We start from the raw sequence: 18714 nt of genomic DNA, 5'->3' as shown, positions 1-18714 counted from the left end.
AGGAGGCAGGAGCAAAGAGCTTGTACTCCCTGCACAGCTCTCACGACCTCTCCACCGCCAGTACAGGGGCTGCAGCCGTGCTCCCACAGCAGGTACAACGGCTGAGCTTACAGCAAAGGGCACCTGGCACTCTCCCAGCCACGTAACCTACAGCACAGGCAGCTATTTCCTTCTAGTCAGGGTCCACTGCCTGGCAAACTTACCTGACATATTCCTACAGAATTACAGGAGGGTGAAATGGCTTATCTGTTTTTCATACATCCTTTATGTAAATGAAAAAAGAAAAAATCCCCCAAGCATACCCAGGCTTTTAACAATTATATTTCCTTCATTATCTGAAAACCTCATGCATGATTTGGAAGAACTGACCCCAAACATTAGAATTATGTGTTTTAAAACAACTCTGTAGATCTACAAAGAATTTATTTAAATCAAGATCAAGGAGTGTGATCTGTCCTAAACTATCATTTGACTCAAACTTTCTTCTCTCCCTAGATCAGTTTCCTCCAAGTAAACTGCAGTTGAATAAGAACATTGTTCTCCCAGTCCATGAGATTAGGAATCCTGTTGAGGGGCCTGATTTTGACTGGATATTTCCAGTAAAAAGCATTCTCCAAGAGGAGCCACACAAAGAAAATGCACTTGGCACAAAGCCAATGCTTTTGACAGACTCATGGTGTCTCCGTGAAAATATGAAACAAGGAATTTTCCTCCCTCTTTGCAAAGGCTGAGACATGGCAATTCAGGCACCTTCACATGCTCTGAATGGAGGTGCAGAAGACCCAGCCCAGGCAGGCACCAGAACCTGGAGAGAACTCCCCTGCAGGATCCCCAGAAGTCACTCCAGGAATGTCATGCTGCCCTCACTTGACTGCCCAAGTTTTACTGTCTGTGACCACGGATCAGTCACACACCACCCACCAAGACCAAATTTCATGCTTCAGGCCTGAGCTGAAATCTATATATTGTATAGAAACAGAACACTGTCAGTCACTTGAATCACAGGAAATAAAGCATGCTTTAAGTGGCACCTTGATAAACCAGAGTGCATTCTTCAAGGCTGATCTAAAGAGCAGACTTTCAGCTATTCGTATTAGTTCCTACCAATCCTTATCTGAAGCCATTGCAAAAGTTTCCTCTTTTCTCATGTTATTCAGGTGCCACAAAATAAGGGGATAAAGGACAGAAATGTTTTTATCATGCCAAAGAAATAGTATTCTATGTGAGAAATAAAAACAAGAGAAAAAAAGGGGAAATCAAGATAGAGAATGAAAGAGGAATAGAAATAGAGAAAGAAAAATAGAGAAAGAAAAACAAAAACAGAAAAACAGAAAAACAGAAAGAGAAAAACCAAAGAACAGAAAAAGAGGAAAAAATAGAAAAGCAGAAAAGAGAACAGAAAGCCAAATTGTTGCTAGAACAACAGACACCTCACCTGAGGAGTAATTTCATCTCCACCACATTCTTCACATCCAGCTTCCCTTCCTCCAAGCAAAGCTTAGAAGTGCTGAAGGTCTAGTGTAATAAGAGTCCATGCAGGTATCTGAAAGCTGCTATAAAAATGCCCTTTTTTTGGTGCCATAATACACACTGTAGTTCAGGAAGCATTTTATTGGAAAGCAAAAACTTTCTAGGTAGAGTTTGTGTCAGGTACCACTCTCTTGAACAAGAAACATCTCACATAAGCCATTAGAGGGACTCCCTAAATTCACAAGAACTTCTCTGCTGCATCATTGCTAAAACCCTTTCATTTCAAGCATACATTGTGTGTTGGTGAATTTGTTGGCCTTCTGCAATTAACAAAGTTTTTTTCCTCAAGGTTAGACACCTGAAACACTACAAAAATAGTCTCTTCCCTCTTGGCATTTCTCAGGTGTTCCACATCTAGAGCCTTGACAGGAAGGATTCATTTTGTATAACTCAACATCTCACTTAACCATTTTCCAGCACGTCAGGCTATATAGAGAGAAAATCTTTCCCTTCAGTTTAAGTAGCAGGCACTTCAGTGGAGTTTTACAAACTTTTCTTGGAGCAAGAATGGACAGAATACATTCCGAGATCATTTGATACCTTAATTCACAGCTCCTGTTACTACAATGTGTCTCTGGTGACATCCTGCAAGTCAAGGATTAAGGGCTTAAATTACTTTATTCCAGTGTAAATAATTTACCTTTATATTTAGAATATGATCTCACAAACCAGTGTTCTGCTCTGACTTGTCTTTACATCAGAGCTAACAATTGTTTGGGTAAGGAGGAGAGTTCAGGCTGCCCAGGAGCTGCAGAACATAATTTGCAACATTTCACTTGCAGAACAATCAAAAAACACAATCTAGTTGACTGCTGTCAAAAGAGCTCAGAGTCTCTTTTTATATTATTAAAAAAAAAAAAAAGTAGGGGTGAGCATGGGGACAAATAAATGGATACATTTGAAGTTCAAAAGTGTTCATTTTAAAACATGCAGCTAAAATATCCTCTCACCACCTACAAATGATGCTAATCACAGGGTGAGGGATGGGGAATTCAGTTAAAAAACATACAGTAAGAAGGAATCATCAAGATTTATAACAAAAGCTAAATTAAGAAATTCAGCAATTTTTTGTCAATGCTGTTCTGTGAAAGGTTGCACAATCAGTCCTAACATGGAAATTCCATTCAACAATACTGTCAGATTAGTCACTAAAACAACCTCTATCCTCGAGGAACAGAAGTCGCAAAGATTCTACAATCAACTGAAGTCTCCCATTTTACTTACATTTTCATTTCACTACACAGTGCAGAAAAGTTATGCATTCCTCAAATGCCTTGACACAGTAACAGCAAGTCCTGAAGGTAATGCAGTATTATTAAAATTTTATGGGCTTTTTTTCCCTCCATTTGAAGGAGGAAAATTCGCAAGTTTTACTTATCCCTCTATTTTTTAATAAGTTACTGAAGTTGGGGATAATGAATGATGAAGGAGAAAAGACAAAATGCTTATTCAACAAAATTGTTTCAGAGGATGGTTCATCTGTCTTTGAGATAAAACAAATACTTCAGTAGAATCCTTTTATTAAAGTTGTATTTCTTACACTGAATAGCTGCAATACATCTCCTTTAACTTATAAATCTATGTGTGAAATATTGTTTTTTACTGCAAAGTCTGATGTGCTGCATTATGTTCACTAGAACCTGGGAATTCAACCTTGTTTTGGTGCAAGTTAAAGGAGTTAACAAGCCCAGAAATGACAAAATGTGATTAGAGCTGAATTCGTGTTTGGCAGAATGAAAAAAGGCCACAAAGTTGGGCATCTGAACTAGAAAATGAGAGTATTCTGTGACACATTTTAGCCTTAACAAAGCTGTTCAATCACAGCAGTTTAGTGTTCTCAACTCCAGAAGAGTGGTACACTGATCATTCTTCACTTTTGTTTATGAATATTACATATAATCAGTGATGATGCCTAAACAAACTGTGACAATAAAACCACAACTTGAAAGCAGTCAAGCTCTTTGGCATGGTGGAAACATCAATCCTCTTAAAATTTCAGGAGAAGGAGATTTTCAATGGCATATTTTGAAAAAAAAAAGCAAATAAGCAAATTTACAATAATTTTACTCTTGATAATAAATTAGTTCCCACCTGGAAAGGCCTGCTACTTCTATAGACACTTCTCATATTACATAAGCTTTCTTTTAAACTAGAGGATAGATTCAGCAGGCTCTAAGGCCCTTTAGCTTTAAGCAAAGCCCTTAAATGCAAGTATTACCATCACTTAAGTGAATGAATTACCAGTAGAATTCAAAACAGAATTAAAATCTACATCTTTCCTGGACAGTGCAGTTTCAAAATGTCTGCAGTTATTGTTTCAGACACAAAAAAAATATTTAGCAATTACTCTAGTTAACTAAATAAGTGATTATATATAGACAGCACATAAAAGTACACTAACTTTGTATAAATCAAGATTTTATGTTTTATTGTATTTTTTTCACAATTTTTGTGGGGAATTTTTTTGGTGTAGCTTGACCTGAAATCATTAAGACATATCTACATCACTTTTTTCAAGATTCTTTTATCACACAGTGATCAATTTTTTACATTCATTTTCTGTAGATCTCTTCATTCCAGTTTTCCAGAGTTCATGAGTACTGACATTACTGAGGAAGCACAAGTTCAAACACATCTATACAAACAAGACAAACTAGACAAAATATTGCAAATAAGGCTACCTTTTTTTCTTTTTTTTTTATATCTATAAATTTGTTTCAACCAGGCACAGAGAACTTTGGAACACAATATTGAAAGCCACCTATGATAACCTTTGCAGCTCAGGTATTTGCAAATTTCCCAGTCAAGCACTCGCCCATACAGCTTCAAAAACGTATACACTGATCTTTTATTTCCTCAGCACTTCAAGTGAATCATCCCCAAACACAGTGGTTCTAAAAGCATACCATATGTACCAGGATAAGACTATAGATGGGCTAATTAAGTGGCACCCCATCCTCTTGAGCTGTGTGCTCTACTTCAGGACAGAGCTGGCTGCTGCAAGGCGGGGCTCACTCACAGCAGTGACAAACATGCATGGCTGAGCCCAGCACAGGCGATGGCCGGGCACAGCCTGGGGCACAACAGGGAAACGTGCTGGCCACAGCAACCAGAGAACCAGGACTTGAACACGTAACTTAAGAAAAACTGCATTGTCAAACTATACTTTTACATGAAGTTCAAGCACAAACTTTTTCCCAATATTCCCAATTTGCAAGAAAGGTCTGAAGGACACACCCCCAAACTTTAAAGGTGTTTAATTCTGCACATTCAATTCCACGTTAAATCACAAAATAAACACTTGCTTTTCACCTGTTAATTTAACAAAACACCCTTACAATTTAAGATTAGCAAATACATTCCCAATCTACAGCCTCATGTACCATTACTAATTGTAGGTGTCATTAAAGAAATGCTGTCAAAACATACATACAATAGATACTGTGGGTAAAGGACACAGTGAACACATTATTTCATTCTCTCTAACAAATACCTAGTGATTAAGGGCAGTGTTTTAATGCTGATGATGTTAAAAATTACATGATTCTTATTCTTCCAGTCCTGTATTACTTGTAAGAAGAATTACAATTTCAAAAGTGCACATACAGCTGTGAGAACTGTGGAAGGGAGGACTGTGAAAAGTACAAATTAGTGCTTGTTCCACATAGGTGCTGCTATAGGTCCCTGTGGAGCCCTTTCAACGGTCACAAATTCTTCAGGGTTGTCAAAAGCTTCATAGTGGACTAATAAGTCTTGAATAGCACACTCCTCAATCTGGAAGGAAAAAAAAGCATGTATGTCAGTGTCAGGTCTACATTTACACCATAGGCATGGTTATGAACTGGCTTTACTGGTCCTGAATGCATCAGACCTCCTAATCAGGAGGAAGGGGCAGACGATACATTCTTCAGACAGCTTGAAGAAACCTCAGGTTTTCACGACCTGCTCCTCATAGGAAACTTGAGGTACCTTGATATCTGCTGGAAAGGCAAGAGAGTTGCCTAAGACACTCTAAGACAGATAGTTACTCTAAGACACCTCCACATGGGTGAAAAATTCAACACAGGTGATGAAGGAGGTGATCAAGGGAGACATTCTGATGGATCTCATAATCAAAAAAAAAAAAAAAGACTGGTCAGGGATGTGAAGGTTGAGGGCAACCATGGCTGCAATGACAATAAGATGTGAGATGCTGGAGTTCAAGATCCTGAAAGCTGGGAACAAGAGAAATAGCAAACAACTTGGGACTTCAGAAGAGAAGATTATGAAGGCACCTGCTTAGAAAAATCCCTGGGATTTGGCCCCGGAAAGAAGAAGAAAGGTCCAGGACTGCTGGTTGACTTTAAAGATCACCTCTGCCAAGCTCAAGAACAGGCCATGGCAATGAGCTTCCTAGCCAAATAAAAATGGCAGGAGGACTGCACAGCTGAAAAGAAGAGCTCCTGACAAAACCCAAACAAATAAGGAAGCATACAAGATGTGGTAGCAGAAAAAAAATCACACAGAAGGATAACAGAGACTCTGTGTGGCCACACAGGACAAAAATTAGGAAAGTCAAAGGCCATCTGTGGTGTAATCTGGCAAGGAACATGAAGGGCAGCAAAACAGGCTTCTACAGCAGGAAAAAAAAAGACAACATAGATCTACTACTGAATGAAAAAGACATGGAAAAGGCTGGGGACCTTTATGTTGGTCTTAAGTGTACAGATCATGTCTCTAGCAATGCCAGGCCCCGGAGATCAGAGCAAGCCAAAATGACTGCAAGAGCACCATTAAAAAAACCTTTGAAAAATTGTTGCAATAAGGGTTGATTCCTGAGGACTAGAAGGAATCAAATATCATTCCTACCTTCAAGAAAGGCAAGAGGATCTGAGTGAACACTAGGTGATTCCTGCAAAAATGGTACAGCTTAATCTTAAGTATTAAGAGTTTAGGTGGACAAGAGTTTAAGTGGACAAGCTTAAGAGCAGACCTCATAAATGCAATGTGAGACAGACTGAAAACTGGCAGAACTGGTGATCTCAAAGGGCTGTGACCAGTGGCACAAAGTCCACCTAGAAACCAGTCACTAGCACCAACACTGAGACTAGAGCCAGCACTGTTTAACATCTTCATTATCCACAGGAAGAGATACAGTGCACCGTCAACAAGGTTACAAGCAGTAGAGAACTGGAAGGAGTGGCTGATATACCAGACAGCTGTACTGCTACTCAGAGAGACCCAGACAATGCTGGAAAAATGGGCTACAAGGAATCTCAAAGTTCAAGAAAGGGAAACCCAAAGTCCAGCTCCTACGAAGAAAGACCCCAGACAGCAATACACACTGGGAGCTGACAAGTTGGAAAGCAGCCTGGCATAAAAGGAGCTGGGGTCCTGCTGGACTTTTTAGCCCTTTAGCCAGCAGTGTACTCATATGGCAAAGAAGGGCCTCCTGTGCTCTGTGAGGGACAGCACTGCCAAAAATGAGACAGATGATACTTTCCCTCTACCCAGCACTGGTAAGACACACTTGAAATGCTGGGTCCACTTCTTGACCTCCCAGTACAAGAGAAACATGGGATATAATGAACAGTCCAGTGACATGGCATAAACATGATTAAGAGCCCAGCACATCTGACACTGAGGAGATGCTAAGCACATTTCATTTGTATAAAATGGATAATAGGAGGCTTAGGGTGATCTTATCAAAGTGTATAAATACCTGCTAGGAGAGAATAAAGACAACTAACACATGCTCTTCTAGGTGGTACCCTAAGACAGGAGAAGAGGCAATGGGCACAGATTGAAAAGAGAAAATTGTATTTAAAAATCTTTTTCCATGTGAGAGTGGTCCCTGAAACAGGTTTTCTAGAGAAGCCTTTAGTCTTCATCCTTGCAGATAATCAAAGGCTGCCTGGCTTTGAGAAACCTGCTGTAAACCTGCTCTGAGGAGGGGTTTGGATTAGACAATTTCCAGGGGTTCCTTCCAAACTCAACCATTCTCTGAAGCTGCAAATACATTTATCACAGACTCAGCCATTTTGACTTTAATAGACCTTATGAAATAGCAGTGCGAAGTTATAATTAAATTATATTTACTATCATTATGTAAATGACATGTACTAATACATAACTAATACTAATAACTGATCTCTGAAAGAGTCATTGGAAACTCCTCCTTTAGAGCAGCATTAACAGCACTTTACCTGGATCAATGCCAAAGGTTTTTCTCTGCTCCTAATAAGAGCAGCTTCCTGCTGGAGCTCTTCCTCTACAATAGCTGAGAACATGACAGGTGCTATCACAGGAGAGCTGGCTGGTGATGCTGTTGACCAAGGACTGCAAAAAAAAAAAAAAAAAAAAAAAAAACAAAAAAACCAAACATTATGAGGCAACATCAAGGTCAGCACAACTCAGAGTAAAAAAGTTCCAGAACCTAAACCACTACCAAACTTACTTATGACTCTCCAGCTGTGGAGATTCCAGAATATGGTCTTCCAGACCTGGGTTACTTCTAGTGTTGGACCTGCAGAGAGGTAGGAAAGGAAAGAAAAAGTCATTGGCAGAGCATTCTCCTACATCATATTGTGAAATACAAAACTGCAGTAGGAAATTACAACAAATGTGTAGGATTTTTACAGAGGAAAGGCATTAAGATATAATGTGGAATTTGTTTTTAACTGTGATACTGAGACTGAAAAAGACACTGATTCTCATTTCTAACTACCAGACCATAACAGAATTTCATCTCGGGCATTAATTCTGGCACTTCCTAACACTTGAGGATTTGAAAAAAGGAGTTTAATTTCCGATTATTAAAAAAAAAAAACAAAAAGGCTCTTTTGCTTTTTTACATGTAAATTAGCCAACTGAGTTATGCACTAACAGCACTACCTATAAAAGTTTGCAATTAATCTGAAAGAACAAAAAATTCAAGTTAAAAAGATAAAGATTCAAGATAAAAAATTGAACTGTCCTGCATTCATTTGCTTTTTCATGCAAAAGAGTCAGTGCTACAATCTCACTAGAGTAAATTCTTTGAGTGTAAACCCAGAAATTAAAGACTTTCAGTACATATCCTGTAACCAGCTCTCACATTCCAAGAACAGCATAAAACTAAAATTAACAGAATAGAAAAAAAAAAACCTTGAAATATTATATAGTTCTAGACAGGAAGATATTTTATTCAATTACAAAATTTTAACCTCTCAACAAAAAGAAGTTCACATTTGTTACACTGTATCCATTAAGAGACAAGTATATTTGTCAGAAAAATCCTATGCCAGCAGGAAGAGAGGCCCTATTCTCATGATTTAATACCTATCTTTGACAGGACAGTTTTGCAATTTCCAGAACCTTAAAAAAGTGTTACAGCATAATGTGACATGCTGGCAAATATTTTTTGAATCATTCTATGGCACTGCAAACAATTCTAAGGGTGTTGCTGTTTCAATAAATCACTCTCAATTTTCTTTAATGCTTTGGTAATCCTTTGTAAGTGACCACAAAGCTCTTGGATAAAACAGAAAAAAAAATCTATAGAAAGTTAAGAGAATTCCAGTAACTACCAAGTTCTCCGGCTGAAATATTTTCCCCAGAACACAATTCCAAGGACAACAAAAAACATGTTTCCCACCACTAATAGTAAGGGCAAGATCTCAAAAAATCTGAAATCTAACATCCATCATCAAAAACGGATTTAAATTATTAATGTTGAGCTTTTTGTCACAAAACATATTTTTCCCCACAAAACAAACAATGCACATTGCCAGGTCATGCATCCTTGTACTCAGTCTGAAAAATATGAACTGAGTAAATGGACTATGAGATGGGTAGAAAATGGTCTGGAAATGGATAAGCTGTACAAAGTCCAACTGGAAACCCAGTACTAGTGGGTGTCCTCAGGGACTGATACTGGAATCAATCCTGTTAAGCATCTATGGTAGAAGAGAAGAGAACAGAACAGACCCTCCAGCTGGCTGTGGAGAGGTTGGGGATGGTGGATGGGTATTCTGGACATCAGGCTGCCTTTCAGAAGCCCTCAATAGGCTGGAAAAATGGGCAGCTGAGAACCAGTGAATTTCAAAGACAAGTGCAAGGTCCTGTATTTGGAAGAGAACAACCCCACGAGGCAGTACAGGCCAGGACTGACTGGCTAGAAAGCAGCAGAGAGAAAGCAGAACCTGCAGAGTCCTGGCTGATAAGTGGAAGATGTTACCAGCCAGTGCCTCTGCAGCAGAGACAGCCAACGGTGTGTTGGGCTGTGCTAGCAATACTGTAGCAAGGCAGGCAGAGGAAGTGATTCCTCCCCTTTAAGTTGCATTTCTTCATCTACATACTGAGTATCATCCTCAATTTTGGGCTCCGCAATACAAGAAGGATGGTGTCACGTTGGAACAAGTCCAGGATTTGGAAGAATGTGATTTGTTAATCCTAAAGGGAGGCAGCAAAGGGGAGATCTCTTTGCTGCCTTAACTACTTAACCACAGGACAGAGAAAAGATAAGGAAGTATCTTCTTAGAGGTGCACAATGAAAGACTAGAGGCAACATAGACAACAGTAAATCCCAGACAGATAAAAGGCAAAATAAAAATACAACACAGAGATGATTATCCACTGAAACATGTTGCCCAAAAAGTCTGGGGTATCTTCACACTTGGAAGCAGTCACAACTCAAGCAGACCAGGTCATGAGTAACACAATCTAGTTTTACTTACTTTGAGTAGGAGGCTAAACTACAGAACCAAAATTATTTTGTGATTTCAAAGCAGAGCACTATTTTTTTTAGCGGCATCCAGCTCTGAGGTCCTCAGCACAAAAACCACATGGACCTTGCTGCAAGTCCAGAGGAGGCCACCAAGAGGATTAGAGGTATGGAGAACCTCTCCATCCAAGGAAAAGCTGAGAGAATTGGGTTTGTTTAATCTGGAAAAGAGAAGGCTTCAGATGGTTGCCTTCTAATACATGAAGGGACCTGGCAAGAAAGATGGAGAGGGACTTTTTACAAGCACATGTAATGTCAGGACAGCCCTTCAAACTGAAAGAGTGCGGGTCTAGTTCAGATATTAGGAGGAACTTCTTCACTGTGAAGATGGTGAGGCACTGGAACAGGTCCCCCAGGAAGCTGTGGATGCCCCATCCCTGCAAGTGTTCAAGGCTTTTACTTAAAGATAACAACATTGAAAAGCAGAAAAGAACCAAAGAAAAGGAAGGCAAAGAGGAGATGAAAACAGCCTTCTGTGCTCTTATACTGACGTTAACTCTCAATTTAATCTCTTTTTCCACCTGCTTTAATAATACTCACCACCTTCCAGCACATTTGACAGTACCTGATTTGACAGCTACACTCTTCTTTCCATTCCCAATCCAAAGAACTCACAGCACTGCTATAAATGAACCCAACTGGATTGTTACACTTAACAAACCTGATGACTTTCATAAAAACAAGCCCAAAACCCCAAATGATAACAACAAAAACAAAAAAAAAAAATCACCTCAAACAGGAATTTCCCAAAACTGGAATTAATAGTTCCAGCATCACAGCATACTCTAGTGATCAATTAAAAGGTCAGTAAATACCTGTATCATCTCTCTCATTTAAAGCCAACGGGTCTTTAAATGTAGGAAGAAGTCCAGGTATTTTGAAGGGGTTTGTACATGCATACATCTGTGTTTCTTGCTAACAAGATACTCAGTCCAGATATTAAATCAACTGCAGATATTTCAACATTCTAAATTAATTTCTCAGCTGGCATCAAAATGACTAGAAATGGAATACACAGGAAACGTGAAGCTAGCATATACAGAAAAATGGAAAAAGAGCCACAAAAATATAGAACTTGGAAATCTGGAAGTCTTAGAAATTAAGACTGATGCAGACACATAAATGGTTGTGCATGGAAATAAACCAGCCAAGTATCATCAGAACTGAACCAACCTGATTAACTCAGTTGGCTGAACTTGCCATGACTCTTGTGCAGCCACCAAAATGTCCCAGCCCTCAGCTCCCTAATGTTTCTTGAGTATTTGTTCATGAGACACCAGGTCAGGTTTGGTGCCTCCCTGATTTAATAACTGTTCTCTAAAAAAAACCCACAAAGTCTGGTCTCCTGTAGAATCCTCCTGGGTTTTGTTATACCATTTGAGTCATGAGCTACATATTAGCTCATTATTAGCCAAGACAGAACTAGGCCATTCCCACACGAAGCCGCACATACTTGTTTCCACTAAGATGCTTCACTGCTCCCTGGAGTAACACTGTGAAGACAACTCAGGCTGCCACAACTAAGTTAAGTCATGTCAGGCCTATGCTTTTAGCTTGGACTATGAGCTACATGTGCACAGCATAACTTCCAAGGCTGAGGTGCCCCTGGAAACAACACAGCCACCTCCACATGCCCCAGCTCTTGGAATGATTTGCCTCTGGATTAAATTCATGACTTCATTTACCTAAGAAAAACAAACCTGTACTGCAAAACTTGGAAAGTGACAGTATATTACGTCACCATTCAAAATACCCCCATCCAGATATATAAGAAACTGTTGGTTTAATTAGTGCACAGTTTATCCAAAGGAGAAAGACAAAGCAGGAACATAAAAATCATGCAAGTATCTTCAGTGTCCCATCACCAAGTCTGCCATCAACAGATGAGGACTGCTTATCTCTACGCTTGTATAATTTCCTCCCCTTAAAAAGGATGGGGTAAGGGTGTGGATAATTGTTTTTCACATAAATAGCCCTTAAATGCCTCAGGTAGAAAAACAGAGCCTACTGTGACAAAACTGTACAGTCAAAAACCAATAAAATTACCTCAAACTAGAAACTCCACTCCTAAGTTTCAGATGGAAGAACTAGTCACCTAGGCTCTTTACACCTACTAGAAAAAAAAGCACATCTTCAGACACAATGTAAAAACAACCTGAAGTAACTTTGGAGGGGCCTTCTTTTCAAAGTGATGATAGCCAATTTAGCCATCTACTAGCCTTCTACTACCTTAATGTATCATCTTCAGGCATTTAATGTAGGCCTGGATTCAGCTCAAATAGTCTACTTTGAGAGCGGGCGCACTGGCCAGACTGCATAGACAAGACAGGGCAACGCAAAAGGAAAAGAAATTACTTTATGAAGATTACAGAGCTGTTGTGGCAAAGCTAATAATAGCATCCAGTGCAAAATTCTCTTATTACCAGCCCCTGGCATCTCCCATATGATGAAAAGTTTTATTCTTGTCCTAGCAACAAGATGAACAAATACCTGTTCTGCAGATTTGAGTTTCATGTCCCCACACTGTCACTCACCACAGTAACTTCAGCTTTATCACTCAGTTCCTGAGGAATGCCTCCCCATCACACACACTCCAAATGCCTCCTACCTCTCTCCTCAGACACTATCTCACACACAATGTTCTTACATTTCTATCCTCATTTTATTCTTCATATAGCAGCAAAACATGTAGTACTTCTATCCTAGGGAAACACCAGTTTTTATACAAGCCGAACAACCAAAACCGAGGCCCAGCAGAACTTTCTTTTCCTCACAGAGGAGTCAGTTATTGGAGGACAATGGAGTTCATAAAAAAAAACAGCCAGATAAGGGGCTGGGGTAAGAAGTGACACAGCTCCTTGTGCACCAACAGCTCTGCAAACTTCTCCCTCAGTACAGCTGTGTAAACTTGAGTAAAATTGCTCTGAAGTTGTGTTCTAAGAAGAGTTGTGTGAAGGATTACAGAAGCCCCCCTTCTTTACTCAAGAGCTTCATTTAAGCTCAGTCCCTCAGGCCTTTCTTGAGCTATGCTGCAGCTATGGCCAAGCCCAGCTTTGCTGTTCCTGACCCTGACTTGATCTGCAGGTTTGACGTCAACCTTGCCTGATCCCAATGCAACTGTCTGTGCTCACTGCCTGTGGCACATCCTGGTTTCTGGCACAGAGCCTGCCCTGCTCACCTCCCTCTGGCACACTGGGGCTGTGCCTTTGCCAAGGAAGCCACCAGCCAGCCAGCTGTGTTGTCACATTTGGGTTCCCTACCACTGTGGGTCAGCTGGTCTACAGTGCTTCCCGATAGTAGGTGGTAGAGTCTGTAAGATTTCCAGGCTCTCTGTTTTGTAAATATATTTGAAATGTCTAGCATTCAAAGTTACTGATGATAAGGGGAAGAGATGAAGGTGGGTGGGCAGTTCAGTCATACAGACCTTCAAGAATAAGGCTGAGTCTCTTTCCTCAGCTTAAGCAGTTATTTTAATCCAGAACAGCAATTCTACTGGAAGTAGCAAGAGGATACATGGCTAAAAAATTTTGACCAAAGAGCAATATTGTCTAATAACTAGAGATATTATTCACATGTGTCTTATTTTTGTCCTTAAAACTGCAGCCCACCAGTAATTATAATACACTTAATAACCAGTGCATCAATGTTTTTGTAAGCCTGATTAATCCATGAAAAACTGCACTTAAACAATTAAGCCATTTTATAAGAAAACTCAGCTTAGGAAATGCCAGAACTGTGTTTGAATAAACTAGTTTTATCCACTCAGTGGTTACACAGAAATACTTCTTAGCAAAATGTTTCATGAATGCCATATCTGAATGCTCATGAATATCTAATTACTGCAGAGGCTAGAAAATACTGGTTTATCATTTGATACATACATGCATATGCAAACAAACACATACAGACATATTTTGTTTGGAGCCTGAAGTTTTATATATATACACACACATACACTTACACACACACATATCCATCTGTATGGATACAAACACTTTGAACCTGAAACAACATATTAGCAGTGGCATTAAATTGCTTTGGTCTTTAAGCTTTCTATTCTTAAGAGTACTTCATTCATAAAATCTTATTAACAAAATCATCAGAAGAATGCTCTTTTTGAATGACAATTTTATTCTTATTTCAGCAGAATTTGACAGATCATTGTGTTTCTTGTACAATGGTTGACCAATCAGAAAAAAATGCATTCTTACCTTATGGAGTTTTGGACAGATGAATCCTCAGATCCTCTATGTCCACATCTTTTAATACCAGTACCAGGTGAATTATTCACACTCATACTTTTTTCTTCTTCCATCACAAGATCACGGAATGACTTTGGCAGAGCAGAATGTAATGAAGATGACCTTTTCAAAAACAAAAATGAAACAAAACCAATGCAGTTGATACTTGAGCTTTCCAAGATCCCATATTATTCCATAATTCAGATAGGAAAGAGGCATCTCTACTTAAATATATAAATTAAAAATTGTTACTAAAAATATATTGTTACGTAGGTTTTGTATACTACCCTTATCCTGCTAGACCTCATCTGTTACAATAAGTCATTTTGGGTCATATAGATAAAGAACAGGAAATAAATATCTATGAGAACAGAAGAAGCCAGGAGTTTTGAAATGTCATTAGGGAAAAAAAAAAAAAAAATCAAACCCCAGCCCTTCACCTATTCCCCCCACCTCATCTTCTTATAAAGCAATCTTTTTTTTCATAGATAGCTTGTCTTAGACAAGCTGCAACTTTTCTAACAGTGCTAGTCCTTGAAAAGTATTTTCATAAATCACAATGCTCTAGGAACTGTTGGTCTAACACAGGCAGTTTACCACCATGAAAGCCAAGTATAGCTGATCTTTTCTTGCCATGATACTGAATGATTTGCTCATACCTGCTTGAGGCTCTATAAATCCCTTAATCCACAGTGAACTTCAAGAAAACTGATATCCTCAGTTTTCTTTTACTTGTCCAAGCACAAGTTACTGAATTAGAGCCTGCATATTATCTTTCAAAAATAAACCAGTAAGAAAATATAGCAATTTAGCATCTTAGGTATCATGAACACTTTCCAAACCCAAAATCTTTTTACTTACAGAATTCAAGGCAGTTACCATGAGTATTTCTCTTACCTATCAAGGCTTTGGAATTAATACTTAATAAACACTACAGAAGTAAAACAAGCTTTTTATACAATGCCAATTGTTTGTGCAACTGCCATGAGAAGAGCAGCATCTCAAGTCAAAGACTTTAAAGCTACATCTGGGTGGGACACAATTTAAGGTAACAAAGATAAAGGAATTTTAAAAGTGCAACATTGTATCTGAAATGTATAACAAAAGCATCTGAAATCTATGTATGATGTCTGATGTTAGCCCACCCTGGCGAAGTTTGGATCTTTTTATTTTATTTAAATATTGGATAGCAGCACAGAAGACAGAAAGCAGAATGGGAACCTCCAGATACAGGGGCTCAGAGTCATTTTGCACATCCTCTATTCCTACCACCAGCTAGCACACAGAAGTTCAGGCAAGTGTTTGACCAGAGCTCCCCCAAACCTTTTATACTGACTAGGCATATGGTCCATGGGATCTGCTGTCACAGAAGCTGCTTCTGCTAGCAACATTTTAAGTAGCCTACTTTGATTTGATTTACCCATTTCCATGAAAATTCCACACTGCAATCAGATACACTTGCAACAGAGAGCCAAAAAAAACCCCAGCCCACAAACAACATCCCCTCCAAAAATCAACTGTGACATTCTGTTTGTGAACCTATCCAAAACAATTATTTGTGGCTTAAATTGATTTGTATGAAAAGTGCTACAGAATTTTCCTTATGTGTAACAACTCTAAATTTCAGCTTGTCCTGTCTGATACACTGACATTTTTATCTAATTTGCAAAATTAGAAAAACTAATTTAAACTTTTTTTAAAAAAAATTGGAATATGACTAAGTTTCTCTAAGCTGTAACTGCAAACCATCAAAGCATGGAGTTCCAAAACAGCTGCTGATGTTAAGTATAAGCTGTCAAACCGACAACCTAGACATCAGGATACACAACTGTTAATTCTCAAGAGAGACTTCAAATTTCTTTATGCCTCTGGTCTTGAAAACCCATAGACTCTCCTGAGCTTAAAAAAAACCCAAAACAAGTTAGCAGCACTCCCACTTCCTTGATCAAATTAGGTTTAGAGAACTAATAAAGTCAACATGCAGTTAACTTTATACATTTTTTCAAAGTATTACTAGAGCAGCATTTTATATTTCCTTTCTAATTTTCAGTTTTCTTCAAAGGAAGAAAGGTTCAGTTTCCCAAAAAACTGTGAAACTGGAGGTTTCTCTTGGTGAAAAAGGTAGGGCATAGCATATAACAGACTTTCAGTCAACCAAAAAAAGCCAGAACATCCCACACCCTTCTGGCAAATGTGTTTTACTACATTCAACATCCAAGTTGAATATCTGATTTCACTGGAACACAAGTTCTATGGCTTTGACTATACTGCAAGTGTGGAAAGCTCAATCGACTGCCAAATGCAGTCGATTAATAGTCCACTGTGAATTTACAGACTAACTCTGCAAATATGATATTAGAGTAGATGAGTAACAACCATTCTACCTTACACACAAAAATACTTTGAATAACTAGCAGGGGCAATCGAATAATTGATCGCTTGCCTAAAGCAGCTTGAAATTTATTCAATAAATGCTTTCTTCCAGCAGCGAGGCCTAATTTTAAAATTTCATATAGCTCCCACTGGTTCTGTGCTTGAACTCTTGAGCTACTGGTATTTTCCAGACTGGCAGCCAGAGGAACGCAGGAGGAACGTGTGGAATCACGCACGGTGACCACACGAGTGTTAGATTGGATTCCATCCTCCTGAAATACACCCTAGCCTTTCCACCTAAGATGGTTTGGGTAATACAGTAGGCGCAGCTCATTCCAAAAACTGTTTAATCAGAACCTTAAGAGCACAATATACTTTTTGGAGACATTTATCAAGGGATATTGAAAAATCAGTCTTTATTTGCTTTTTTAAGGCAAGGAAGAATTCATAGGCAGTTTGCAGTTTAAGTAACACTCACTAGGTAAAGAATTATCTATCAGAGAATAGATGAATAGTATGAATAAGTCAAACTATTCAGGCAGGACCTGCCTTTCTTAAACCTATGCCAGCTAGACCTGACCATCCAGTTGTCCTGCACATGCCATATAAAGGCACTAAGGATGATCTGCACCATGAGCTTCCCTGGAGCTGAGGTCAAGCAGACAGGCCTGTACAGATCCCTACACTCTCCTTCCAATCCTTCTTTAGATGGGTGTCATATTGGCTCACCTCCTGATACCAGGGCCCTCTCTATTTGACCCGGGCTGCTGGTAAATGATCTGAAGTGGCTCAGTGGTCACCTTCACCAGCTCCCTCAGTATCCTTGGGTTGACCCCATCCAGCCTCACGGACCTGTGTGTGTCTAAGAGTGTACCACATCATTCCCCTTGGATTATGGGGGATTCATTCCAGCCCATGGAGTTGGGTACCTGGAGAATGACTCATCTTACTATTAAAGACTGAGTCAAAGAAGATATCAGGTGCCTCAGGATTTCCTTCATACTTTGTCACTGCACCTGATAAAAGGATGGAGATTCTCCTTCAACTTGATTTTATTTCTATAAAAAACTTTGTCTTTATTTCTTAGAATATTTTTATAAATTGTCTTTATGGATATGTACAACATTAGTGGTGAGATTACAAATAATAGAAAGAATACCACTTATTTAATATAATAAAGTATAGAATGACTCAGTGTTTACTGTGCTCATTAATATGTGATTCAACCATCAATTTCTCCAAGCAAATTTTAAGCCTCAGAGCTGTAACAGCCCTGTGACACCTAAATTAGCTAAGGCAAATAATTAACCTGCTGCTTGACCTGCAAATCACCTGCGTAAAGCAGGCAGCATGTTCTTCAAAGCATTTGAGAGGAGCAGTTTTAAAGACACAAATTCATCCACTCACAAGACTTCAGATGAATCATGCAAACATTGTTTCTCCTTTTGTCAAGGTCTCAATTATTGTTCAGAGATCAGGAAGAGTCTGAATCCTTAAATGCAAACCAACTCATTGTCTTTCCTCTTAAAAATATAATTGTGGGCTTTGCCCAATATTATTTCAGAACGAATTTAAGGGATTGGGGGAGTAAATGAGACCCTAAATTTTAGCATTAGGTGTACATGGATGAAAATCAATTGAGAAGACAGAAAGCTTAAGAGTGACTGTGATGGGTATGCTGAAACATTTGCACCCACTGAAGTACAACCAAGTAAGCTATAGAGAGAGAGGACTGACAATTCATCTAGGGTAACAGTACAAATGTAATCTGCAATAAAAGTTTAGAATGTCTTGAATGGGGAAAACTGGAGCAATGGCCATATTTAC

The 18714-nt window shown here is 39.0% G+C and overlaps 1 protein-coding gene across 2 annotated transcripts in view; it reads right to left on the bottom strand.

Annotated features, from left to right (window-relative positions):
- Positions 1 to 4360: 4360 nt before the first annotated feature.
- IBTK (inhibitor of Bruton tyrosine kinase) overlaps positions 4361 to 18714 on the bottom strand; it is a 54027-nt gene continuing 39673 nt past the window's right edge. For both annotated transcript variants that reach the window (XM_050971935.1, XM_050971936.1), the window contains exons 26-29: positions 14485 to 14637; positions 7967 to 8035; positions 7716 to 7848; positions 4361 to 5304 (exon numbers count right to left, since the gene is read on the bottom strand). In XM_050971935.1, coding sequence (XP_050827892.1) covers positions 5179 to 5304; positions 7716 to 7848; positions 7967 to 8035; positions 14485 to 14637 — 481 coding nt within the window. In that variant the 3' untranslated portion in view covers positions 4361 to 5178. The remainder of the gene's footprint in view (positions 5305 to 7715; positions 7849 to 7966; positions 8036 to 14484; positions 14638 to 18714) is intronic.

The sequence above is a fragment of the Serinus canaria genome, chromosome 3, assembly GCF_022539315.1.
Source record: "Serinus canaria isolate serCan28SL12 chromosome 3, serCan2020, whole genome shotgun sequence".
NCBI lineage: Eukaryota > Metazoa > Chordata > Aves > Passeriformes > Fringillidae > Serinus > Serinus canaria.
Note: the sequence above shows the minus strand (reverse complement) of the source record. Positions and strands in the feature narration are given on the sequence as shown.